General features: G+C 45.1%; 1 protein-coding gene across 1 annotated transcript in view; it reads right to left on the bottom strand.

Moving 5' to 3' along the window:
* The window catches only part of LOC106817775 (importin subunit alpha-7-like), a 20,951-nt gene that overhangs the window by 8,743 nt on the left and 591 nt on the right, over nt 1-11,617 (bottom strand). The window contains exons 2-7 of the mRNA XM_014822474.1: nt 10,135-10,234; nt 4,640-4,731; nt 3,761-3,892; nt 3,200-3,289; nt 1,193-1,292; nt 562-713 (exon numbers count right to left, since the gene is read on the bottom strand). Coding sequence (XP_014677960.1) covers nt 562-713; nt 1,193-1,292; nt 3,200-3,289; nt 3,761-3,892; nt 4,640-4,731; nt 10,135-10,234 — 666 coding nt within the window. The remainder of the gene's footprint in view (nt 1-561; nt 714-1,192; nt 1,293-3,199; nt 3,290-3,760; nt 3,893-4,639; nt 4,732-10,134; nt 10,235-11,617) is intronic.

Raw genomic sequence — 11,617 nt, forward strand, 5'->3', positions numbered from 1 at the left:
GGGACAGAATAGCCATTAAAAAATAAACTAGTAGTCTGTCGGATCGTGATCGCAGTGACACCTACGGGACCGAATAGTAATTAAAAAAAATGAACTCTCGGAGTCTGCTGGACTGCGATCACAGCGCTGGACAGACGAGGCGACACCTACGGGACAGAATAGCCATTAAAAAATAAACTAGTAGTCTGTCGGATCGTGATCGCAGTGACATCTACGGGACCGAAAAGTAATTAGATAACATAAACTCTCGGAGTGCCGGCTTGAATCTGCGATTACTGCGCGACGGACAGATCGAGGCGACACCTACGGGACCGAATAGTAATTAAAAAAAAAAGAACTCTCGGAGTCTGCTGGACTGCGATTACAGCGCGACGGACAGCGCACACAGCAGAGGCGACACCTACGGGACAGAATAGCCATTAAAAAATAAACTAGTAGTCTGTGGAAGCGTGATCGCAGTGACACTACGGACCGGAATAGTAATTAAAAAAACATGAACTCACTCCGAGTTCTGCTGACTGCGATCGACGCGCGGCGTGGACAGTACGAGGCGACACCTACGTGGACTGATAGTGAATTAAAAAAAAAGAATCTCTCGGAGTCCGCTGGACTGCGATCAGCGGCGAACGGACAGGACGAGGCGATCCTATCGGACTGATAGTAATGTAAAAATAAACTAGTAGTGTCCCTGTCGGGAGTGATCGCAGTGACACCTACGGGACCGAATAGTAATTAAAAAAAATGAACTCTCGGAGTCTGCTGGACTGCGATCACAGCGCTGGACAGACGAGCGACACTACGGGACAGAATAGCAATTAAAAAAAAAAAAAGAATCTCGGAGTCTGCTGGACTGCGATCACAGCGCGACGGACAGACGAGGCGACACCTACGGGACTGAATAGTAATTAAAAAATAAACTAGTAGTCTGTCGGAACGTGATCGCAGTGACACCTACGGGACTGAATAGTAATTAAAAAATAAACTGGTAGACTGTTGGATTGTGATCGCAGTGACACCTACGGGACTGAATAGTAATTTAAAAAATGAACTCGCATCAGCCGAAATCGTGATTGCAGAACGATCATAGATACGGAAGGTAACCGTAATCAAACAATGGACAACACCCTCTCCTCTCCGCTATGCCGTGTCCACGTCTCTACCCGCCATTGCCGCCGCGCGATTGGTTGCCTACCTTTGCGAACTCGGGCGGTGGGTTTTTGCCGCGGCAGAGATTGGACAGCGCCCAGACAGCATTCCTCATCATCGATAGACGCGTCGACTTGCCGAGAACCCTGAAACAAGCGCGCATTCGCCGTTACCACGACGACGGAAATGGCAGCCCGTCCTCCCTCTGGTGCGGAACTGGCAACGTTTAAGCAGAGCTTGATATTCTTCGAGAATTTTCCATAAATTTTTTTTATTCACATTTTTTTCAATGATTTTTGCAGATTCTACGCTTACCTACGGGACTGAACAGCGGCGAACGCGGATGCGGGTGTGATCTCAGCCGCACCATCACTGACCACAACCCTCTCTATCTACGCGTAGTGTGAAACCGTTACCAACGACTGCGAATCGCGCCGACTTATCGTGAGATAAATACAACGACCTGATACAACGTATTAGCCAGCGAGCCGTGCAGCCGTGATTTGAACGTTAGTTTTGAAACCCGCGCGCCACAAAATGTGTGCACGGCTAAAATATTGATGCTGAAGACAACAGCATACAGAATAATATTTTTCTGCAACTCCCACAAACTCATTCATGGCTCTACGACGCAGCAGCAGAGGTGGACAGGAAAACAGAATATTGGGGATGACAGAAGGCGCCCGCAGCCAATCAGATCCAAGCATTTTCAGCCGAGCTGGCGTTTTTGGAGATATATATTTCGCAGCAGGTTGCGACCGCGATCCGCGGCCGTAGTTTTCAGACTTCGCCGGCAGTATCGCGCGGGTCGTAGTTTTCAGACTTCGCCGGCAGTATCGCGCGGGTCGTAGTTTTCAGACTTCGCCGGCAGTATCGCGCGGACCGTAGTTTTCAGACTTCGCCGGCAGTATCGGCGCGGCCGTAGTTTTCAGACTTAGCCGGCAGTCATCGCGGCGGGTCGTAGTTTTAGAACTTGGCCGGCAGTATATGCGCGGGCCGTAGTTTGCCAGACTGTTAGCCGGCAGTATCGCGCGGGTCGTAGTTTTTCAGACCTTTGCCGGCATAAGCGCGGGCCGTAGCTTTTGCAGAGCGTTTGCCGGCAGTATAGCGGCGGGCCGTAGTTTTCAGACTTTCGGCCGGCAGTATAGCGCGGTGTAGTTTTCAGACTAGCCGCAGTATGCGGCGCGAGGTCCGTGAGTTTCAAAAGACTGTTGCCGCATTATACCGCGCGGCGCCGTATTTTCAGACCTCGCCGGCAGATCGCGTGAGTCAGTAGCTTTTTCACAGACTTCGGCCGGGCAGTGATCGCGCGGCGTAGTTTCAGGACATCGCGGCAGTAATCGCCGGGGCCGTAGTTTTCAGACTGACGCCGGCAGTATCGCGGCGGCGCCGTAGTTTTCAGACTTCGCCGGCAGTATCGCGCGGGCCGTAGTTTTCAGACTTCGCCGGCAGTATCGCGCGGGCCGTAGTTTTCAGACTTCGCCGGCAGTATCGCGCGGGACCGTAGTTTTCAGACTTCGCCGGCGTATCGCGCGGGTCGTAGTTTTCAGACTTCGCCGGCAGTACGCGCGGTCTAGTTTTCAGACTTCGCCGGCAGTATCGCGCGGGTCGTAGTTTTCAGACTTCGTCCGCAGTAAATCGCGCCGGGTCGTAAGTTTTCAGCGCCTTGCGCGGAGTATCGCACGGGCGTAGTTTCCAAGACTTCTCGCCGGTAGTATATGCGGCGGGTCCGTAGGTTTTCAGGACTTCGCCGGCAGTACGCGCGGCGCCGTAGTTTTCAGACTTCCGCCGTAGTCTTGCGGGCGGGGTCGCGCTAAGTTTTCAACTTCGGCTGGCAGTATCGCGCGACCGAAGTTTCAGACCCTTTGCCTGCAGTATCGGGGTCGTGAGTTTCAGACTTCGCTCGGCAAGTATCGCCCGGACAGTAGTTTTGAAGACTAGACGTTCGCCCAAGCAGTATCGCGCGGGCCCGTAGTTTTCAGGACTTCTGCAGACCGCGGCCGTAGTTTTCAGACATCGCGGCAGTATCGCGCGGTCCATGTGGTTTACTTACTGCAGTAGTGGTGTGAGATTCCCTCGTTAGACGTACGTATCTCTGCAACTCTGGGGCTGTCTCCTGCGATGTACGCGCAACGCCCCAAGCCTGCACATACGCATAGCCACAAGCAGATGATGCGTTAATACTCAGGGGCTGTAACGAATGACCTAGGTCACGAATACGATACGTAATCACGATCTTATCATGCCGAATACGAACTAATTCATCAGAATACGGAATACTCAGCTTTGTTGACGCTGTAAAAACTACAAGGGAATAAAAGATATATACTTACTATAGTATATATATATATATATATAGTAAAAACAAAGTCAAGTATAGAAGTAAGGGGTTTAAAGGTTTAAGAGCTTTAAACTTAAACACCCTTATTCTATACCTTGACTTTGTTTTCTATCTACACGGGTGTTCGTTGTGTGACTTTATATACTATATAATATATAGTATATATATATATATAGGGTATATTAATGACACAAATGCTTTATGTTAGAGCCGATAGAATGGGCCGGCAACTACCATAGGGTGTTTTAGGCAGATATACGCCCGCATGTCTACCTGTTCTTGCACGTCCTCGAACTCTGAACTGAGGAGACAGATGAAGATGGGAACGGCTCCTGCCTCAATGACGATGCGCGTCTGTAGTGACGTGCCGGAAGCGATGTTAGTCAGCGCCCACGCCGCCTCAAACTGTAATAATAACAATAATAATAATAATAATAACAATACATTAGCACCCACGCAGCCTCAAACTGTAATAATAACAATAACAATAACAACAATAATAATAACAACATACATTAGCACCCACGCAGCCTCAAACTGTAATAATAACAATAACAATAACAACAAGAGCAATCGGAGATAGCAAACCTCCGCCACAGCGTAACAGTATTGCTGGTACAAAAAAATAATTCCTGGATCCAGATCTGGATCCGGATCACCACCAAAATCTAATTGATTTGGTTTTTTTAGCCCACCAGTTTTTTCTTTGATGAATTTTGAATGCATCCGAAGTCTTCCCCACAAAAAAAGAAATTAAAGAAAAAAATCCTGGGTCCGGATCACCACTAAAATCTAATCGATTGGTTTCTTGGCCCAAAACCAACCCGTCCAAAAATTCATCAAATCGGTCCGTTCACTTGTTTGAGCTATATCCTGTTGACAGACAAACCAATAAACAAAATAACGTGGGCGAAAACAACCTCCTTGGTGGAGGTAATTAATAACAACATGTCAGCACCCACACTGCTTCAATCTGTAACAATAATAATAACAATAACAATAACAATAACAACACGTCAGCACCCATGGCACTTCAAACTAAAATAACATGCACGCACGCACATACCCACGCACGCACGCACGCACACACACTCACGCACGCGCACGACGCACGCACACACACACGCACGCTCTCACGCACGCATCCCTCACCTGTAGTGTGCAGTTCTCATCGCGCTGTAGGAACTCGACAAACCTCGGCACGATGCCCGTGTGTATGACCTCATCGATCGGTGGATTCGGCTCTGTAAACAAACAACACGACAACAACATGAGAGCAAGTCTTCACGAAACAAGTGCGCGGAGCGACAGCGCTCATCGCTAACGTCTACTGCGGTTACTCTGTGGTGGAGTGTGGGATTCTAGAAAAGCCCTGTTAGTCCCAATGTGTTCACATACACGCGTCGAAACAGTGGAATGGCACCAGGGATGGTTCAGAACCTTCTCAAGGAATGTTCTGTGGAGTGTTATGAGTGCCACGAATGGCGCGTAGTTTAAGTGTCTTAGATTTAAAGTATGGAAGCTCCCATCATATACGTAGTACAACAACTATTTGCAATACAGAATTAGGTAAGCACTCATCCATTACTAGCAAAAAAGGCCCTGCAGCTGCAATAGAGAGCTGCCACTGTAACCATCACACCATCATACATGCACGGAGGTAGCCACTGAGGCAGTGGCATATTTACATGTACTATGAAGTACAGAATGGCCATAGAAATTGATACGAAATTTAAGAGCTAACCTCTTTAACGCAACATTTAAGCTTTAATTTACTGGTGACTGTAGCCTCAATACATCCAGGCATGTGATAGATTCTACACAGCAAACCCAGTCAATTCTTCTAAACAGACGTCACAAATCCATGTTTAACCTCCTCTTGAGGGGTCAAAGGTTATCTGAACTTAACTCTCGATGTCATCAGAAAGTCTAATTACTATTCGGTCCCGTAGGTGTCACTGCGATCACGATCCGACAGACTACTAGTTTATATTTTAATTGCTATTCTGTCCCGTAGGTGTCGCCGTGTCTGCCCGTGCTGTCGCGGCTGCTGTTTCACAGTGACAGGGACGTGCTGGCAGACGTCTGCTGGGCGCTGTCCTATCTCTCCGACGGACCCAACGAGAAAATCCAGGCCGTTATCGACGCCGGGGTGTGCCGCCGCCTCGTGGAACTGCTCATGTGAGTAGTATTCTAGGCTCTCAGGCTGTTACGTTTGCTGTTGCTGCCCCCTCGTTCCCCCACACGCTTAATTATTATTATTATTTGATTATTATTATTAATATTCTCTTTATTGCATGTACCGTATATGATCGCGTAATAACCGCGGGCGCCTATAAGCCGCACCTCAATTTGAATCGGGTAACCAAGTATTGCGCCTAGTATATTTCCCCTCACGATATTGCGCACTTATAAACCGCAGAGCAAATACAGGGTTGAAATCTGAGGCCAAATTTGCGGTTATTACGCGGGTATATATACGGTAATTCAAATACAAATACATGTACTGAGGACGGTCTTTTTCATGGAGAAAAAATCTGATAGATGCAATAGTGTTGAGCAGTTAATATAATAAAATTTCTGAGTAATACAGTACAAATCAGCACTGTAAAACATTTTTTTTTTAAACATAATAAAAAAGAAAATGGTTAGGCAGTGCCCGAAATGTCGATGTCTGATGATCAGTGTTCAATATATTTTCCCCTACGGCAGAGGATTTGATCGTAAAATGGTTCATTAATTTTCGTTGTTCAATTCACTGCACTATGCGATGGTAATTTAGGTTTTCCGACATTTATATAAACTTCCTGCAATCTCTCTAGTTTTATACTTTAGTAGCTAGCCCCAAAATACGTTCAACAAGCTGTTAGGGGGAAAAAAAGCATTGTTAATTGCATCTGTTCGTTAAATCAATGTAGTCGGGGAGTTAATTCAGCCCCTAATGTAGTTCTGATAATTGCATTATTTATAAAAACATAATCTGTTAATCGCATTATTTGCAAAAACAGCAACCGTTAAAGGGATTACGTCACGAATGTTCTATGGTAAAATTTGTTTAAAAAAAATTTCCATTTTTATACATTAAAAGTAAGAACTAACGGGACTAAACAAATCGTCAAATTCTTACCTGATAAGATTGTTTCTCAACTAGTTAAAAATCCAAAAAACCTGGACGATTTGAATTAATGTTCTCAACATTAATTGCTTGCTATGGGCTATGTATGAGTCACGAGTGTATGTTTACATCGAACAATATAGTAAAATAAGAAGTATAATGCAGCAATTTAACCATAAAATGTGAACAGAATTACTTATATTTTGTGAAAAAGTGGAAATATTTTTTACTATTTACGGTGACGTAATCACTTTAATTGTGTTTGTGCTGTAAATCTACCCAAGTACGTAACGTGCGTGTGATCACCCCCCCCCCTCCTCCCCCTTCAACGAGCGGTGCTGCCTGCGCCACCTGGCGGTGATTGTTTACGTTTGCTTGCGCAGGCACAACCAGCAGTGCGTTGTCTCGGCTGCGCTGAGGGCCGTCGGAAACATCGTCACCGGCGACGACGTGCAGACGCAGGTGAGCGACCAATCAGAGCGTGTGATGGCTAGATAGCAGCCAATCAGAGCGTGCGATTGCTAGATAGCGGCAAATCAGAGCATGTGATGGCTAGATAGCGGCCAATCAGAGCGTGCGGCGGCTAGATAGCGGCCAATCAGAGCGTGTGATGGCTAGATAGCGGCCAATCAGAGCGTGCGATTGCTAGATAGCGGCCNGGTTGAATGTTATTGATCGCGGCTACCAGATATTGAAATGTATCATGTATCATAATTAACACATATATGACAGTATGACAGTATGACAGTATGACAGTATCACAGTATGACAGTATGACAGTATCACATGTAACACATATAATACAGTATTTTTTATAATACAATATTCTACAGTATGTAATGTTCAGTATATATACTTGCTTATATTTGGTGTAGGTTAGTATGAAGTAACGACTGAACGACGAATGCAAACGACTGACTTTCGATTATAATCGATCATCTAAAAATGTACATGCCCGAATGACATTCTAGTTGCTCATATATATATAATTTTGCAGGAATATTTCTGGAATGTCGAGTAAAGAACAGGTACACCAGAAAACTTCTAGACGCTATTCCGTTCTTGGTGTTAACATTTCGTGATTTTAAATTAAAAACCTTTAGGTAATGGCCAGTTGTATTGTATTTTATACGTTTTTAAATTGACTACATCACGAATTTTCTATGGTAAAATTTGTAAAAAAAAAAATTCACCAATTTTTTTACATTAAAAGTAAGAACTAACGGGACTAAAGTCACTAAACATATCGTCAAATTCTTACCTGATAAGATTGTTTCTCAACTAGTTAAAAATCCAAAAAACCTGAACGATTTGATATTAATGTTCCCAACATTAATTGCTTGCTATGGGCTATGTATGAGTCACGAGTGTATGTTCACATCGAACAATATAGTAAAACAGGAAGTATAATGCAGCAATTTAACCATAAAAAGTGAACAGAATTACTTTTTTTTTATTTTTTACTATTTACGGTGACGTAATCACTTTAAAACAGGGGCCTGTCAAGCTTGCAATGTTTACATGCCTGCCGAGATTTCTACACGTCTCAGGCGTCGGACGCCCGGCTAAATTCGAAGACTGTGAGAGTAGTCAACAGACTCAACACTGATAGAGTTCTCCCCCCGGTCAGACTTTGCCGTCTGAGAAAACTACGGGGCCTGAAAAAGCAGGCCCCGTCATTTATACAACGGAGCCGATTTTCTCTAGACGGGGCCCGATTTTTTTAAACTGATGAATTATGTAATAAAAGCTTTGTTACCTTCATGTATTGTCACTACGCTTATTCCCTACTATTTGGTATATATGAATTTATTTTTGTGTCTCGATTATTTAGACTTTCGTTTTCGATTCTCGGAATCTCAAAATTTGGCGGGGATGGAAAAAAAGCGCCGTCGACACTGGACACAGAGCTGTTTACGGGGCTTGGGCCGATCGGCCCAGTGAAAAGGCAAAGCCTGTCAGGTATATCGGTGTATATATACTGTGTGTCAGGTATATGCATATGTCAGGTCGGGCCATAATAAAAATATTGTGTGTTTGCCCTCACTAGACCAACCCGCCAAAAAGGGGCCGACTAAAATTTTTTTATTTATCTTTTCCATTTTTTTTTACAAATCATGTATCATTGTACATTATATAAATCTGTAGGCAATACATTATATGTACCAAGCAAAACAAACATTCAACATAAAAGGTATCTCCACACAAGCACACCCGAGCATGTAGACACCATGCTGAATTTGTAAAAAAGACCCCAACCCTCCAAAAAAGCCTCTACCTACCCAAACTTTTCAGCCTGGGTCGGGTAAGGGCAAACAAAGATTTTTTCATTGTGGCCTTAGGTGTAGTGTACGCATTCAAACTTGAAGCCAATTTTGCAACGTCCAATAAATCCTACGACATTTCTAAATTTCCTACTGCAAACAAACATGCCATAAAAGCTCCGATGTGGGTTAATCAATTCAGATTAATCATCCTTTGCCTAATCAACCTGCCCTGATTTTCAGCTGTGATTTTTATTATATTTATGTTCTTATTTTTTTCCATTCATTCTTTTCCTGTTGTGGAAATTAAGTGCACAAAATGTGTATTATATTCCTGGTTTTTTCCCCCCAATTCTTTACCTGTTCTTCATAAAAAAGTGAAAATAACGTGCACAAAAATGACATAGATTGATGGGTGTTATATTTTTCCAAAATAACCATGTAACCCCCTTCCAGGGACCTTCCCAACGTAATAGCCAGCGAGCCGTGCAGCCGTGATTTGCACGGTCAGTTTTGAAACTGCACGGCCAAAAATGTGTAGCACGGCCTAAAGTATTGATCTAAAGACACTGTATACAAAAAAATTGCACTCTCAAATATTTGTTCTGCACTCCCACAATACTCATTCCTGGCTGATACCCTGGCCTTTCCCTCATTAGTCCACAAACAACATGTCTGCTTGTTAACGTCTAGTCCGCACATGACAGGTCAACATGTAGGCGTTTATTTCTAAAAAACCGTGACATACACAACGCGGTGAGTGCACAACGACACACAATATTTCCACACCTTTTTTATGAACCTTATGAACCTTATGAAACAATAAGCTCTAAATTACTTTTCCCAAATAATCTAGTTTTCCGCTGAACTTCTGAGCAAGGTTTCAATGATCAAACGTTTTCTCAAATGCGACGAACACGCACATACGTACCATCCTCCCACAGTAACACCCTCAATTCATCTTCCCAAACCCTCGTTTTAGCAGAATTTCTCCGGCTCTAATCTTACATACTGACAAATTTGATTCACGCACATTACACGCGACACCGCCCCACCTTATGACAATCATAACCGAATCTAATTTCCAAAATCCTCAGACAAATTCCCGAGTTAAGTTCCAATTTGAAATCTCACCAATACGACCCACGCACGTTATGCGTTTCGGCCTTAAAACCTTTTGACAGTAAAAACCAAAAATAATTTTCGCAAATCCTCAGCCGACTTTCCTGACAGTTACACCTAGTTAGGTTCCAATCTGAAATTCTCACCTTTCGACAATAATTTCCTAAATTTCTGGGTTGCCTCGAGCTGCGCCTCAGACTGGTCGCTGTAGAGTGCCTGAATCATTTCCTGCGTGATCAGCATCGTCTGTGTAAACGGGAGAAAGAACGATGACAGACGCACGCAGCCGCGACGTGTCAAGGCGACGCCTTGACCATCTCTGTAAGACACGCACGCACGCACTAACCACGCAACGCACAACACACACGCGGCGCGCGACGGGCACGATCACACACAGACAGCGCGCACGCACGCACCATCAGCACGCACACACACGCGCGCAGCAAATCGGCACATCACACACAGACACCCGGCAGGTCGACTCGCACGCCACACGCACGCACGCTCGACACGCACGGCACACACACACGCGCGCGCAGCCACATCCACACACAGACACGCGCACGCGACGCACGACGCACAGCACGCATCACACAGGTGGGGCGGGCGCACAACTACTTACACGACGCACGCACACATCGCGACGCAACACACACGCACACAAACACGCACGCACATGCTCCACGACCACCCAACCTGCACGCAGCATCCACAGCACACACAGCGCGCACCACGCACGCCACACACACACAGCCCACGTAACACAGCACGGTACCCACAACAGACCACACATGCACACACAGCAAGGGCACGCACGCATGCCACGCCGACGACACGCACGGCACGCACCCGGCACGCGACATACAGCACGCACACACCAACACACACACACAGCACAATCAGCACACACACACACCACACAACAGACACATCACACGCACGCACACTGCCACGCACTATCCACACTCACACACGCAAGCACATAACACATACACACACACGCAACGCACTTCCACAGCACACACAGCGCGCAAGCACACGGCGCGCACGGGCACGCAGACGAGAACTGGTGCTATATGTATAGGCAAGGCCCGACACTACTTTTTTTTTGGCAGTGGCCCCGATCGGGCCACCAAAATCATCTGATTTCAATTTTTGGTGGCCGCGAAAAATGAAAATCTGGTGTTCCGAAAAAATACATAGAAAAACATTATAAATCTTTATCAATCTCGCTATTGTATATGATTTGAAAGTGGCCGTCGACACTTGCACAAGCTTTAAACATAACGCGCCACACAAGGCACACACTGACATTGATGATTGAGTGCGCATACATTGAATTAATCATCCACGGCTCAAATTTTCAACCAAATGTTGCATACCATTTTCTAAAAACTTTCACTCATTTATTTTCTAAACACGGCGCGTGCACATGCTATCGACGGGCAGGTTCAGACGTTCAAAGAAATCAAAGTCACAAGAAGCATGCAAATATTAAAAACAGTAAACTTAATAAAACAATCAAGTCTTTTATGTTAAATAAAACATATACATTTAATCTTCATGATTAAAAGTTGCAGCTTTGAAACGTAAAAATAAAAATATGCACGATTTAATAGATTAAAGAGC

This window comes from Priapulus caudatus, unplaced genomic scaffold (assembly GCF_000485595.1).
Source record: "Priapulus caudatus unplaced genomic scaffold, Priapulus_caudatus-5.0.1 Scaffold1860, whole genome shotgun sequence".
NCBI classification, from domain to species: domain Eukaryota; kingdom Metazoa; phylum Priapulida; class Priapulimorpha; order Priapulimorphida; family Priapulidae; genus Priapulus; species Priapulus caudatus.